The following is a 16,605-nucleotide window of genomic DNA, read 5'->3' on the forward strand; positions in this document are numbered from 1 at the left end:
TTATCTTTCCCCAGAGACTGAGAGGGCCCTGTGACTGAATCAACACCCTTATATTCAGCAGTCTTCATAGCAGTGCACTTGTACTAGATTAGCAGAGACCTTCCCATTACATGTGCTTTGGGGAGCCCATCTCCACTAACGAAGGACACGAGTGAAAAAGCGTATGTGAATATTTTATTGCTGTGTTTTGATGATCCACAAGGACTGTGCCCATATATCATATCTCCCTCCTTTCATTGCCCTGTGGTATGGGCTACATCCCAATCATTTCTTAATCTGTGACCCGACTTTTGCCTGGAGGTGTTCATTCCAAGCAGTGTTCTACCAAGCAGTGTGCTACCACTTCTTATTTTGGAGATTGCAAACAGATAACTTTAAAAAAGAAGTATTACTGACCAAATTTTTAAGTGGATATGTTCTTTATATTACGCAATTCCTAGGTTTAGTAATTTTTTAAATTAATTTTATTTTATTATGTTAGTCACCATACATTACATCATTAGTTTTTAACGTAGTGTTCCATGATTCATTGTTTGCGTGTAACGCCCAGTGCTCCATGCAATACGTGTAGGTTTAGTAATTTAATTAAACTTATCTTTTATTTTTTTTCAAAATCCATTAATCCTTGTATTAAGTAGGTTCATGGGTCTGCAGACCTGTTGAAGGGTAAATATTTCATTTGCACAGATTTTTCTAATATGCAGCTTTATTTTGTACTGAATTTTACTATTTGCAAGTTAATCAGGTAAGACATTAAAAATAAAATTATGTTACTTGAAGATAAAATGCATTTCCCATCAACTGTGATGATGGGCTACACTAAGCTTAAGGTGTCCTTCTGTGATGAAAACTAGCTTTCTAGAAAATTATTTGTTTTATTCTGTATTTCTTAGGTAATTTTATCTATTTAGAGGCAAGGAAGAGTGAAATTAAAAGGTGAAAGATATTTTGCAACTTGAAGTTCTTTTGTTACAAAAGACAATATGAAATAAAACATGAAGTTTAAGAAAGTTTTAAAAAACAAGTTGAAGTTGGAAATTCCTTGTGAAAGGGGAAAGATTTAAAGGATGAAGAAACACGCAAAATCGACTCTTCAGTATTTTTGATACTACTTATTCCCACCTGGAATTTTTGGTACTGACCAAAATGTAAATAATGTTAAAATTGAATAGCAAACATAACAGAGTTAGTATTTAAATATGTGGATGGATTTTCTCTCTTAAAAAAAATCCTTCAGTGGTTTGGACAAATGAAGTTGAACTTTTATTCCTGATGACAGATTAGGACAAAATAGAGAAGTGTGCAATGCTTTTAGAATGTAAAAAACAAAAACCAAAACAAACAAATAAAAAACCTGTCAATCTAGTGCCTTTAAAGTAAATCCACAGTGAATTAAGGCATTTTATATGTCAGCTTACATTTTGAAGTTATAAAAAGAGTCCCTCGAAAGGACTATTTTTCCAAGAATGACATTAGACCCATAATTCTAGACCAGCTTTGATTTAAAAGATAATGATATTCATTGAATTATTCAATAGAATGCTACTGTACTCTATGATTGATCTTGTTTCATTGTAGTCTAAACAAAATGTGATGGTTGAGCACTGGATAGGTTTCTTTCATGAATCATCACAGTGAATACCTAAGACTTGGTTAACTGATTTGATTAAACTAGATGACCTCAGACATCCTTTCAAGCCTCTTTATTAAATTCTTCTGGAAACAAATGCAAATATGATTGAAAAGTAGAATCTCTAATTTTTATTATGTAACAGTACTTACCAGAAGCTACTTGAAATTTGGACTCCACTTCAGTGCAAATTCATGGTCCTTGGGAAGAGCGGATCAAATCTGTAGACAACAGTTGGTGAGCTCAGCTCAGCCTGTGTAAGCTAGAAATTTCGGAGACACTCTCATGCCAGGATTATAAATATAGAGTAAAAACTTGCAATGAAGAATTCTATTATCAGTTATACTTATTTTAGCAAATTTAGAGGGATGTGTGTGTGTTCTGCATGCACATCTTAGACGATGTAATGTTAACGAATGATATATGTTGATTTGAATATGTTGGTATAACTTTTTGGATATTTCTTGTGTGGAGACTGTACTAGAATCCAAAAGTAGTAAAGCACAACTCTGTAACTCTCTGAGCCTACTTGGAAGCCCATTTGAACATCTATAGCCCAAGTCCCTATATCTACACTTAATAGAGGGACCCAATTCCATTTTGAAGACCATATAGAAAAATTACATTTTGCTTTCAATGCCAAATCTATTCTGTAGTTCGTTCAGGCATTTATTGCATGAATTTCATAGTCTTCATAGAAGTGAAGTTGAATAATTGTTTGTAAAAGACCCTCATAAAAATTTTGCCACTCAAAAAAAAAAAATTTTACCCTCTCAAAAGATCAGCTTCTGGTTTGATAGATAAAACACTAAAGTATTTGAAAACACACTGCATTCCCTTTTTCTAAACAGGTATAAGTCAAATGAAGATTATGTATATGTCAGAGGACGTGGACGTGGAAAGTACATTTGTGAAGAATGTGGGATTCGCTGTAAGAAGCCAAGCATGCTCAAAAAGCATATCCGCACTCACACTGATGTCCGGCCTTACGTTTGCAAGTTATGTAACTTTGCCTTCAAAACGAAAGGTACAATTCTCATCTTTTCAGAGGAAAAACACCCTTTTTTATGGTGACCCTGGATTCTGAATACCATTTTATAACTAACTTGTATTGACAATAAGATGGTTTTGCTTTTGAAATGTATTTTCTCCCTTATGTAAGTAATCAAAGGATGTACATGAGACAGCAAGGCTCCTTTTATGACTTAAGTAAGAGCTATAGACTTGGGGCCAGGCTAGTTGTTTCCGAAGGAAGTGGCTAAGAATTGCCTGGATTGCTATTACTGCATGTTGGAAGTGTTGTGTGGTCTAGATAATCTTTGCACCAGTATTGAAATACTACCGGGAGACAATCCGTGCAGTGGCATTAGAAAAGCAAGGCAGCAGCTGGGAAGAAAACATGTGCCCATGGTCAGTTTCAAGATTATAAATAATGTAGAGACCCACAGACTCCCAGGTGGGCCCCTCCATCCACAGTCACATTAATTATGCATAGAAATTTGATAGCTTGTGTTCCGTGTATTTATCAGCACAGAGACAATTTCTTACTCTCAGGCCACAACTGTGAATCTCATAAAACTAGGACCTGCCTTAGAATGATACTCTACCTCTAAAAAAAAAATCTGTTTCTTACAGGTAGATTTCTGTGAAAATATTTTATACAAGAAGGTTGCTTTGATTATATTACCATCATTTTATAAAATCATCGAAATGTGCATAAGCCCAGCGTTCTCAGATTACAGACAACAGTGACTTAGAGGTGGTTTGAGTTTTGTAGAAGTATGTTCACTGCTTGCTGTAGACGTACTTTAGATCTAATGGATTTTTACCTCCTCACTAACCTCATATGATTTCCTGTGTTTTAACTTTAAATTGGCAGGCCCATTATTCTGCTCCACTATCTGTCAAGAAAAATAAATATCAGATAAGATAATCTTCGGTAGAGAAATGTGTACCTATTTTCTTCCATAGCCAATATCCTAAATTGTCTTATTGTTTTGTCAGAAGTATAAAAGTGTAGACTCTCAACATATCTGTTTCTTCTGTATTAAAAAGGTATCTCTATTACAGAGATGTCTCCTTTGAAGCCCACATAAAGGAGGGAGTATTCATTTGCATTTCAAAAGAGATAAACATAAGGTCCTTTAAATACCATCCACCTTTGCACAGTCAAGCCTTTTATTTAGAACCTCTCACCAAGAGACTCCCTAGGACATAAGAAAATATAAACTTTGGTTTTATAAACTGCAAATCTGCCAGTCATTACAACTGTTAGATCTTCCCTGGGCATAGGGGTTTGCCTCGGGTATAGCTGTGTGAAACACTGGGTGAAGAAATGTCACAATTCTAGGCTTTTTAAAATCAAATTAAAAAATAATAACAATAAAAACAATAAAGACCTAGTTTCTGTAACCTTAAAAAAATCAAATTAAGTTTGGCTCCGAATCATTGTCATAGAATTTCAGCAGGAAATAATTTATTCTCGGTCATTATTGGCATTTCCTTGTCATCCTTCAGGAATGTGCAAATGTCTCGGAATCTTAAAATGAGCACAATATCCTGGGAAACCCCTCCAGTTTTCGGTAGAAGTGACTGTTGTCCCAAACCATGTCATCTGAGTGCAGATGCCCAGTGCACTTGTGGGAGGAGCACCTCCTGCATGCCCAGGTGCCTCTCCTTCAGGCACCCTCCCCCACCCTTACCTCCCTGCTCCCCTACCTGCCCCAACAGCCACTCCTCCCCCCCCCCCCCCCCCCCCCCCGTCTCCCTTGCTAGAATCCCTTCAGAGCTCAGGACTGCAGTCAACCAAAGCCAGGGTGGAGTTATTTCAGAGCCAGATTTCTAACTACAAACCTGCCCTGAAGATGAGAGCCCAAAGCCTGACTGCCTGTTGAAATGGAGAAAAAAGAGAATGGAGAATAAATAGAGGAGCAGAAACATATCAAGATCTAAATAATCTTGACCCCTACACACAAACCCATCCACATACACAGATTACTTGCACCCATGCAGAAGCTGGTGGACTTCCATTAATATACAAATGTATTAATTAATTTATAGATTTAGGAATTCTTGATGATCTGGCTCTAAAAATTTTTGAGATCTCTAAAACATTTTTAGATAAATAAGAGCAGTAGCGGCCTGGAAATATTTTTATGCTTGGAGTTACCAAAATAGCACATCAAATTCATAGGTATAAGAGCAATAAGTAAAATGCTAAGTAAATAAAATAATATAAAATAATAAACAGCAGTGTCCTGGTTTAGAACTGTGGCTCATATATTACATTAATGGTAAGCTAAGTACCCCTACAAAGGAACAAACTCTTTTAGCAGGCTAAGAGTGTCCATCTACGTTCAGTGAGCCTACTCTTAAAAATAAAGCATTAGCTGGTACACTGCTAAAGCATCATTGAAGGGCACAGATAATAATATGGTCCTTACAACTGAATTAGTTCCTGGATGTCTTTTGATAAGTTATATATATGACATGGAATTGTATATATATGTATAGTTATGCAATATTTTATATTATATATATTTATGCATAAATATATACATAAAATTTCATAGATCTTAGGTCAAAGGTGATTAGATAAGTGTTTTCATAATTTTTCACATTCTATACAACAACTATATAATCTATATAAACACACACATATGTAGTTATACATATAATTCTATATATATCATCATCATAATACATATTTGAGAGAAAACCTTTCTTTTTTTCTTAGAGTGACAGGATTTTCAAGATAAATAGATAGGGAATATTGTAGAACTTCAGAAACTGCTCTCATAAAGTTTGCTAACATATACCAGACAGATAGATTGTAAACACTGAGAATGGTGCTCCTTATAAGTAGTTAGCTAAGTATTTGTATGGATCTTTGAATTTATTTACAAGGTTGGCGTTCCCATAAGTTTGCATAATTTTTTTTCTTCTGACCAGTGAGGAGCCTGGGAAGGTGATCTAAATCTGATCAGTGCCAGAGGGTCTGGGGTCTAGGGTGTGTTGGTGAGAATGTTTGATCTGAACTTTCTCTGAGATGTATGACCCAGCTTATGTCACCCTGTTTATATCGAGGCCTAGGGGGCTGGCCCATTTGGGCCAAAGATACTAGATCTCTTCTCAGCCAGGAAAGCCTGGGATTCTCAGTCTTGCTTGGAACCTACTCTTGAAAAGGTATGACCCTATTCTACAAAGTCTTCTAGAATGAAGGAAACTTGAGTTTGGGCCAAAGTTGTGAGCGGTTGATGTATTCAGGAGCCAGATTGTTCCCGTTAAGTTCAAGGCAAGGGGTAGGGGGTAGAAACAAATCTATGTTATCTCAAGTTAGTTCATTTCTAATTTTGGAGCAATCGCCACATTTTTGTAATCAATTAATTTATCCTTTTTTTTTTTTTTTTTTTTTTGCCTGTGTTTTCTAGGAAACCTAACAAAGCATATGAAATCTAAAGCACACATGAAGAAATGCTTGGAGTTGGGAGTTTCAATGACATCAGTGGATGATACTGAAACCGAAGAAGCAGGTATTACAAAATTTAGTTGACCGACCTCTTTATTCTTCACACTGGAGCTTTGTGGCCGGGTGGCAAAACAAGTTTTGATATTTTAAAAAACTGATCGCATTTCATTTTACTAAATATGAAATATAGAAAAGAAATCTGACATGTTGAATTGCTTACAACCTACTGAGAAGAAATAAATGCATTTCAGTTCTGACTGAAATGAAGGGGAAAAAAGGCCTCACTATGAAAATACTTCTATCTAGAACGGTAAAGGATCTAATTATACTTGTGTTGTGACAGGGATTTAGATTTTATGAAACTTCTGGGGAAATTTGAAAAACAATTTAATGTGTTATTATTCCTATTAAGAGGGGAAAAAAATCCATCATTAACCTGAATAGGCAACCTGAGGACCAGTCAGACTTCCTGAGATATATCACTTATCTGTAAGTTTATACCTATAAGGACAAATTGTTGCTTTCCTTTTCTTCTAGCCTCTTTATTAACAGCATTATCCGTACCCATTTGTTGAGGGTTTTCTATGGGCCATGTGACATTTGAGATATAAAGTCCTGCTCTAGAGTCCTTTTGTTGGGTTGGGATGAATCAGATTAGTCATAAAAGGATAAGAACCAGTGTAAGGTCTCCCAGGTAAGTTCCCAGTGAGTGTTATAGGGGTTCAGAAATGGAACTATCTCCAGGGGCTACAGGGTTAGAGGGAAACTTTTGCAAAGAGATGGCTTCCAAATTAACTCCTAACCTTGAGGTTTAGACCTTGATCTTTACTATCTGTTCAATTGTTTCAGAAACGATGGAAGAATTGCACAAAGCAGCTGAGAAGCATAGCATGTCCAGCATTTCAACTGATCATCAGTTCTCAGATGCCGAAGAATCGGATGGTGAGGACGGAGACGATAATGATGAAGATGATGAAGATGATGATGACTTTGATGATCAGGGAGATTTGACACCAAAAACAAGATCGAGAAGCACCAGTCCTCAGCCTCCTAGATTCTCATCCTTGCCTGTGAATGTTGGCGCCGTGACCCATGGGGTTCCTTCAGATAGTTCCCTGGGGCATTCTTCATTGATCAGCTATTTGGTTACTTTGCCAAGTATTCAGGTTACTCAGCTGATGACACCAAGTGACTCATGTGAAGATACTCAGATGACAGAATACCAGAGGTTATTCCAGAGCAAAAGTACAGACTCGGAACCAGACAAAGACAGGTTAGACATACCAAGTTGTGCGGATGAAGAGTACATGCTGTCTTCAGAGCCCAGCTCCTCTCCGAGGGACTTCTCACCCTCAAGCCACCATTCCTCACCAGGATATGACTCTTCACCCCGTCGAGATAATTCACCAAAGAGGTATCTGATACCCAAAGGAGATTTATCACCCAGAAGACATTTATCACCTAGGAGAGATCTGTCACCCATGAGACATCTTTCACCAAGAAAGGAAGCTGCATTGAGAAGAGAGATGTCACAAAGAGATGTTTCACCAAGAAGACATCTGTCCCCAAGGAGGCCAGTGTCACCTGGGAAAGATATCACGGCAAGAAGAGACCTCTCTCCCAGAAGAGAGAGAAGATACATGACCACCATAAGAGCACCATCTCCCAGAAGGGCTTTATACCATAACCCACCATTGTCCATGGGGCAGTATTTGCAAGCAGAACCAATTGTATTGGGGCCTCCTGTAAGTATGATTAGCTTTCCCTTTCTAATGTATAAACCAAAGCATATCGGAGCCTCTTGATAACACTGGTGTGAAGTTTGTTCTAACATGGGTATCTCTCATGGGGAGCAGTGAACTTGGTTACTGAAAATAGCAGCAAGACGTTTTCTCGCATGCTGTTGTTAGTTACATGGCTATGGCATTACACCAAGTGTAGTACTGCATCAGAGCAGTAGCACATTTCCGGCTGGGAACAGGTGAGGCTTTGCTACTTGCTTTCTAAGCTTCACTAATTATGGACATGAGCTGAAACCTTCACGTGAGCAGGAAAGGTGAGGTCTTTGGAATGATGTTGACTGCCTAGACAGACACCCTCAGGGCCATTGGGGTTCAGTTATAGAACTTTGCCAAGTCAGGATCAGGCAGTAGCATTGACTTTCAATACATTTTTTAAAAAATAAACTCATGATCTTGCCCACAGTGAGTGGACATGTGAAACCAGTGAGTCACTAGGAGAGAGTGACCCCCTTGGTATGTTGTGAGTCAAAGGCGTGAACCTATCTGCTTTTCTTTTTTTTTTTTTAAAGATTTTATTTATTTATTTGAGAGAGAGAATGAGAGACAGAGAGAGAGAGAGTGCATGAGAGGGGGGAGGGTCAGAGGGAGAAGCAACTTCCTGCCGAGCAGGGAGCCCGATGCGGGACTCGATCCCAGGACTCCAGGATCATGACCTGAGCCGAAGGCAGTCACTTAACCGACTGAGCCACCCAGGCGCCCCTTATCTGCTTTTCCTGTCATTACTACCATCTCCTGCTCAGTGAGAGTGCACTCCAAGTGCACTGGCTCAGTGAGATGGTGGGCCCAAAGTTGGGAGAGCTCAGGGAGAAAGTGTCAGAGATTTCTATGGTGTGCCCTCATTATAAACTTAGATAACAACAGTAACAGTCATGGATTAAATTTAGGCGGTAGGTTTAATAAAAATCCATAAAAAACATCTGCCCTGCTTCATTCCATGGGATGGCAGACTTTGATGTTTCTTTCAGTGTGTGTAGGATTTTAAAAAATGAATGAAGCAGATGCTTAACATAGACAGATGAATGACACCTTTTGAGTTTCTTTGCTTTAAATGTGTTTTTGTTTCCTGGTCTCTACCTTTTGGTGTTCTTTCTTTGTTCTGGGTTTCTTTTGTGTGGCTCAATACCGTCCTTCCAGCCAAAGGCACTACCTGCTTCCAGCTCTGTCTTATCACTGCCCTGGTGACCAGGCTCCACTCCCTGACCCCCAACATCGTCTTTTCACAAGTTGGTACCGATTTAGTCTCTCTGGTACAATTACTGTGGAAACATGCACACACAATCAGGACATGATTTATTTGCAAGATAATGAATTAGCAAGCTAAGAAAAAGAGGTACATTCCCACAGGTTTTTGTGTCTTGGTGGTGTTAAGCAGAAAAGAGAGATCGTCTGAAGTTTATGCCACTACAGCATAAGTAGAGAGTTGTAGACCCGCAAATCCCTCTGATGCCAGGATACCACATCTGGGGTATCAGATCTTTCTCTGGTATAAACCAGTGATGCTGGTGGAGCATGTGTGGTGAGACTCTCCTGTTCTGGCCTTGGCCAGGTGGACTGAGACTGAGGTATTTGTGAGATGTTGGGACATCTTTAGTCAACCGCAGTCACAAAAGTACAAGCTTTTAGTGCCAATATGCTATTGTTATTAAAAACTAATAGCAACTCACAGTCAACTCAGGCAAAAGAATGAAGGAGTGGACTAAGGAAGTTCATCCTCATCTAATTTTTGGATATGTGACCAGAAAATTGTTGGAAGGAAATTGGTTTTCTTAGCCACTGAGTTTGCAACCAGTTGTTTTTTTCTTTTTATACCAGTTCACCTGGATACTTAATACAATGATTAAACTTTACCACTGATGAAGGCCAACCGTAGAGCCATTGGTCTATTACCCAGTTTAATTATCTTTATAGAGAATATATAGCCAGCTGCTTCATTCATGTGATAAAAGGGAATGGATCTGGGAATGCTCCCTGAAGAAGGGGCAGTTGGTGCAAAGCACTTCCCACTTAATGTTTTATCACATCATTTTTGAGGGGCAGAGGAGGAGTTTATCTTTCTGTGATGTGTGAAGAAGATATTTATCGCCAGGGCAAAACAGAATTGATGATACTATGAGAACTATTTCTCCTGATTGCTATATTGGATGAGTGCTGCACCCTCTCTAAATAATGTATGAAAGTATTAAATTAGAATAACCCTAAAAATAAACCTTTTTGATGGAAATTCTTTTAGCAATACCTTGTCTTATTGCTTAACATGGACCAAGAGCTCACAGGTCAGTGACTGTGGCATGAAAGGATCTTCTAGGCTAGCATGACACACTCATCCTCTGGTTCGGTCTGGAGTGGTAGTATCAAGAGAGCAGGTTTGGAGGAGATGATACTCAACCACTGGGATCCTACTACTCTGCTGTTTCTGCTCTAATGCCCTCTGGTTAATTTTAATATAGATAGATGATAGTTAGATAGACGATAGATAGATGGAAGGAGGGAAGGAAGGAAGGGAGAAAGGAAGGAAGGAAGGAGGGAAGGAAGGAAGGAGGGAAGGAAGGAAAGAAGGAGGGAAGGAGGGAAGGAAGGAAGGAGGGAAGGAAAGAAGGAAAGGGGAAAGGTCTTTCGCTCATCAGTATTTTTTGAGGGTCTAACGTGTGGCTCAAGGATGATGATGAAAAATGTTATGGTTTCTGGCCTCAACTTTTTTAAACAAAAAACTTTCTTATTCCATTTTTAAAGTTTTGGTAGACAAATTAGCAAAGGAGACAAAGAAAAATGTGTCTTGGTTTCCAGTATGTAGTGCAAAGAACATCGTGTCTAGTCAAAGAATCAACATTCAGTTCTTTTTTTTTTTATGTTATGTTAATCACCATACATTACATCATTAGTTTTTGATGTAGTGTTCCATGATTCATTGTTTGTGTATAACACCCAGTGCTCCACGCAGAACGTGCCCTCCTCAATACCCATCACCAGGCTAACCCATCCTCCACCCTCCTCCCCTTTAGAACCCTCAGTTTGTTTTTCAGAGTCCATAGTCTCTCATGGTTCTTCTTCCCCTCCGATGTCTCCCCCTTCATTCTTCCCCTCCTCCTATCTTCTTCTTCTTCTTTTTTTTTTTTTTTAACATATAATGGCTTATTTATTTCAGAGGTACAGGCCTGTGATTCAACAGTCTTACACAATTCACAACACTCACCATAGCACATAACCTCCCCAGTGTCTATCACCCAGCCACCCCATCCCTCCCACCCCACCCCCACTCCGCAAACCTCAGTTTGTTTCCTGAGATTAAGAATTCCTCATATCAGTGAGATCATATGATACATGTCTTTCTCTGATAGACTTATTTCGCTTAGCATAATACCCTCTAGTTCCATCCGCATCCTATCGCTTGCTATCTGTGTGATCTTGAGCAAGTCACTTAACATCTCGGCCACAGTTTCTTAATCTGTTTATGGCAGCCAGGGAGGTGGGCCAAGCAGATTTCTGTCCTTGAAAGAATTTGCCATTCAGCTGTGAGGAATGCTGTTAACTGACAGCCTCGTGCTGTTAGTGCCATCAGGATAGACCTGAGTTTTCAAGCTAAAGCTAACTCTCCCTGCAGCCCCCAGCCAGTGACTGAGTCTGGATCCATCCCCACGGAGCACATGCTTCCTCTCCTCTTTACCTTTACATGCATCAGATCCCCTGCTTCCTCCACCCTGCAATGAACTCCTTGCACTCCTACCTCCTTCTTTGCATTTGCTTCCGGAGCACCTACTGACAATGTTGAAAAGATGAGTGGGGTGATAAGACCTGGTACATGGGATATATATACACATACATATATACATACACATAATACAACCCGCATGAGTTTATTATTCGCATTTCCATATCAAGGTGTTTCTTACCAAGATTTACAATGATATCACAATGATAAGGCTCAAATTACAAAACAAAATAGGATTGCAAATGGGGTAAAAACCAAGGTAGAAAAATCATTTTGAGAGTGTCTCTGGAGGGTGAAGAAGGGGTGAACGCAGGGGAAGAGGATGTGCAGAAAGGCCTGGTAGTCTTCGGAGCAATGGAAGTGCTTACATGGTAAAAATTCTACCGCACACTTACTTCTGGGGTTGTCATCATGTAATCGCTGATCCGTAAAGGTCTGAACATGACGCTTTCATTCTTAACACACATAGAATTCTATTGGATTTTGAACATATTGAGTACATTCTAGTGTTAGAGGACACTTCCTTCATCACTCTCTTTGTTAGCCTTGAGTCAGAGGCCCCATGGAATGGGACAGCTCTCTTTGAGCCCTCACAGACCCCCATTCTGATTAGGTGTCTGCAGTGGATGTCACGGAATAGCAACCAAAAGCAAAATGGAAACAATGACCAAACTACATTTTATCTGAAACTTTGAATCTTTGATAATTATAATTAAAAGAGGATTCACTTAATTATCTTCAAAGATTATTACTCTAGGTATCACAGTTCTTCCACCTTAACTGATGTTTGATGTAGGAAACATGCCTTTTTCTAGATCAGAGCAAAGACAAGAGGGATTTGTTGTTGCTGTTGTTGTAGCATTTAAATGACTGTCATACTAGAAAATTCTCCCCTTCCCTAACTTATGAGGTCCTTGTGATTATAAGATTGAGGATTTCATTACTTCGCCTGCACTTCCAGGATAATAATTTGTTTCTAGCTTGAATAAGGTGTAGTCCAAAACAGGGTAAGGGCTAAGCCTGACACAGAGTAATAGAGAAAATGCATAATTTATCATTCCCAGGCTGGTCTCACAGTCTAAATAGAACTGGATGAATCATTAATGGTATAGAGCATACCTTGAGCTTTAGAATGGAAACATCCTTGAAATGAATGAGAACTTTTTTTTTTTTTTTTTGGGTCTCTCTCCTGGATTACTACCATACTTGACAAGTTTATATCTATCTGATTTTAAGTTCTCAAAAACTAAAACTAAGAATAAACTGAATACCTTTTAGATGACAGTCCATTAAAAGAATAAATCTCAGGAATTGAAACCTGATAATCTCATTCAAGCCTGAAAATCTCATAGTCTTAAATTGTGTTGTTTTGCTACAGAAACAATTGCAGAAAATAAGTTCTCTTTCAGAACTGGGACCATGAAATCTGGAATTCTGGCCCCCAGTGTTAAGTGTCCTCATTCATTAATTGCTAAGATGGTATTTAAATGAACATGATAATATAAACAGAAGATATTAAGACGTAATAATCTTGGGTTCCCAGCTGTGTAGTTGAATATGAGTTGAAACTGTTTGACATATTTAATGTTAACTATTTTGATGGATAGTTGCCTTACAAAAACTGGCCTTGATTTATCATTTGATAAGCTAGTCTTCCACCCAGGGTGCCTCTTGAGTGGGAATTTATTCCTTTAAATGAATATCTTGCACATTGGACTAACCAGTTTGTCTGTCACCACCATTTTGTCATCTGTTCTGTGGAAAACTTAAAAAAAAAAAAGCCAATTTTCAGGCTTGTCACTCCAATTATACTCATCAACACTTAAGAAAAATATTAAAAGTCTTCCCAGTATATAAACAGATGGCAATCGTTTTACTTTCTTTTGAATTTAAAAACCTACTATTAGTGTTTTTTGCTCAGTGAACTTTTTCTGGTAATTATCCATTATTTTCTTTTCATTCTCTTTTATGAAAAAAAAAAAAAAACAACTGAAACGTGTCTCTGTACCTAGTGGAAAACACACTGCATGTTTTATCACGTTGCTGTTTAAAAACAAAAGTCACTTTTCACAGACCAACAGCTTCATTCAAGGATTCTAAAAGACAACTGAGAAATCTCTTGTGTCTAAAAAGTGAAAAATCAATATAGGGATGAGGTAGTTTTAAAGTATTTTGAATGAATAAGTGAATGAATGAGTGGCTGAAATAGCTTGACCTATTTGACCTCGCATGAAGAGTCCTGGGTCCTAAATATTGTGCTCTCTGCTTCCTCGTGCAGAATTTAAGAAGAGGATTACCTCAGGTTCCTTACTTCAGTCTCTATGGAGACCAAGAAGGTGCTTATGAACATCCAGGCTCCAGCCTTTTCCCTGAGGGTCCTAATGACTATGTCTTCAGTCATCTTCCACTCCACTCTCAGCAGCAAGTGAGAGCTCCTATCCCCATGGTGCCAGTTGGTGGGATCCAAATGGTTCACTCCATGCCGCCGGCCCTTTCCGGTTTACATCCTCCCCCCACATTGCCTCTGCCAATGGAGGGCTCTGAGGAGAAGAAGGGAGCCTCCAGGGAATCCTTCCCTAAGGATCCCTATGCCCTTCCAAAACAGCACGAGAAGCGATCTCCTCATGTTTTGCAGTCGTCTGGTCCACCTAGCTCGCCCTCCTCTCCTCGGCTATTGATGAAACAGAGCACTTCAGAAGACAGTCTAAATGCAACAGAGAGGGAACAGGAGGAAAATATACAGACTTGTACAAAAGCCATTGCCTCTCTCCGGATTGCCACAGAAGAGGCCGCTCTGCTTGGGACAGATCAGCCAGTGCAGGTGCAGGAAGCCCACCAGAAACCCTTGGAAAGTGCACATGTTAGCATTAGACACTTTAGTGGACCTGAGCCAGGTCAGCCCTGCACCTCATCCACCCACCCTGACTTGCATGATGGTGAAAAGGACAAGTTTGGTACATCACAGACTGCATTAGCTCCCTCCACGTTTTACAGCACGAGTCGTGTGGATGATAAACAGTCGGGCTTTCATAGCTGCAAAGAGTTACCTTCAAGCACAGAGGGAGGCAGTGAACCTTCAGCAGAGAAGAGTCAACTACATTGATCTAAGATGCATGGAGACTTTCATTTCCACATTTTCCCATTTTGTTCTTTGTTTTTGTTTTTCTAGAAATAGAGGTAATCAAGTTTATAGCATGCCTGTCCTAAGTTACAGTAGTTTGCTATTATATATACTTTTGTTATATCAAAAGAATTAGGTAAATTAACAAGTCATCATGAGCCTGACCAAAACAAAATTTGAAATTAACCTATTGGGTCTGGTACTTTTAAAATTGTACAGATGTTTGTGCCTTTTCTTTACTTTGCTTATATTCTTATAAGCATTTTTTAGCAGTACTTTGTACATATTTTAGAATTTGTGTATCTGCTTTGTAATAAATGTAATTTCTTTCCTTTTTTGGACACTTGGATCTAAATGATGTAAAGCAAAACAGCATCAATATATATGTGAGGTTGCACTAAAACATATTTTTATATGATTAAAACTGAACAGCTTTTATGTACAGCTCTGATTCTGTAATACTAATATTTATTTACTTTGTTTCATAAATTGTACATTTTTTCTTAATGTTGTGGATTGCTTTTCTATGTGAAGCATGGGATTTACTGTTGCGTAACTAGAACAAAAATGTATATTGTAAACAAGATATTTAAACTAGAGTATCTTATTCTGCACTTATGCATTAGTTAAAAAAAAGATAAAGGATGTATCAGTCAGTTCTTAACTCTTGTAAATTTTTTTGTCTCTTGTTTGCTGGATTGACTATAACTTAAGTGCTGATTGTGATTTTAAACTTATAGTACCGTAAAGCATTAAAGTAAACAATGTGCTATTGTGAGTTTTTTCAAAGCTTTATAAATCAGTTATAAATAATATTAAAAGTATTTGGTCTTATGTGAACATGTTGATCTATATACTCATCTAAAAATATGGGAAAACATTCCACCCCATGTAAATATGTACAAGTGCATCACTGGTACAATTTTATGTAACTCAGTTGGATGCTAGGTTGCCACAGACCTATGCTAGGGTGTCTTTAAAAATTAAAGTGACAAAGCACATGGGACTGTGTAGAGCTTGGTTATCGGCCGGCCCGGTGGCTTGGCAGGCAGTGCTGTGCGCTGCTCGTGGAGAAGACCTGGCCTTACAGATCTCCTTGGTTCTTGCTGCACAAGATGGTGACCGGAACTAAGGCTGCGATGGAGGGGACGTGCTTGGACTCTGAGGGTTAGGAGTGGACGTGGGGAAGGGGCATGGAGACGTCTCACCAGCCTTTCCTCTCAGCCAGTCCACATGGTAACAGGGTGGGCATCAGCTTTAGGGGAAGCCACTTCACCCTCTTGAAGAGGGGAAGAGTGTCAGGCTCCTGGCTATCTCAGGGGGAACGGGGAAAAGAAGCTTTCCAGGGAAAAGAATTTGTGGGAGGATGATGTCTTTTGTACACAACATACAGAATGGGCTTTTAGTTAGCGTGGAAGGTGGGAAGAGCCTTTGTTTGTAGGTCCGGAAGAATGGAAGAAAGGGAGGGGGTACAACAACACGTGTGCACACATGCACATGTGTGTGCATGCACACACACACACACAATCTGGGTTATCTTTGTGCTATATAGTGGATTATAATTCTGTGAAACCAAGTTTGTATATTGAATTACATTAAGGAGTGTTCTTTAAAAAGAGAAATAAATATACAATTACATGCTTGAGGTGTCTAGTTTTTAATGTGTTTTACATTTTAATTTCTCGATTTTGTTTCTAAAGAAATTTTGATGCCACCGACATACCATCTGTGCTTTTAATTGCTAGGCTTTGCCCATTCCGAGGTATGCTGAGCATGAATGCCTTTAACAAGTGAGAAGACAGTCATTGGCTCCCATATGTCATTCAATTAGGACAGATAGTGGTCATCACCATGTGAGCTCTAGAAATGGAGTCACCG

At 38.9% G+C, this 16,605-nt stretch overlaps 1 protein-coding gene across 5 annotated transcripts in view; it reads left to right on the forward strand.

Moving 5' to 3' along the window:
* Positions 1-16,366, forward strand: part of HIVEP2 (HIVEP zinc finger 2) — a 205,601-nt gene extending 189,235 nt beyond the window's left edge. For 4 of the 5 annotated variants that reach the window (XM_027601253.2, XM_027601254.2, XM_027601252.2 and 1 more), the window contains 4 exons: positions 2,482-2,657; positions 6,061-6,162; positions 6,948-7,843; positions 13,885-14,770. In XM_027601253.2, coding sequence (XP_027457054.2) covers positions 2,482-2,657; positions 6,061-6,162; positions 6,948-7,843; positions 13,885-14,709 — 1,999 coding nt within the window. In that variant the 3' untranslated portion in view covers positions 14,710-14,770. Of the gene's footprint in view, positions 1-2,481; positions 2,658-6,060; positions 6,163-6,947; positions 7,844-13,884 lie in introns of all 5 variants that reach the window. The other variant, XM_027601256.2, reaches the window with a different exon arrangement.
* The last annotated feature ends 239 nt before the right edge of the window (positions 16,367-16,605 follow it).

Source organism: Zalophus californianus, chromosome 7 (genome assembly GCF_009762305.2).
Source record: "Zalophus californianus isolate mZalCal1 chromosome 7, mZalCal1.pri.v2, whole genome shotgun sequence".
Classification (NCBI taxonomy): Eukaryota; Metazoa; Chordata; class Mammalia; order Carnivora; family Otariidae; genus Zalophus; species Zalophus californianus.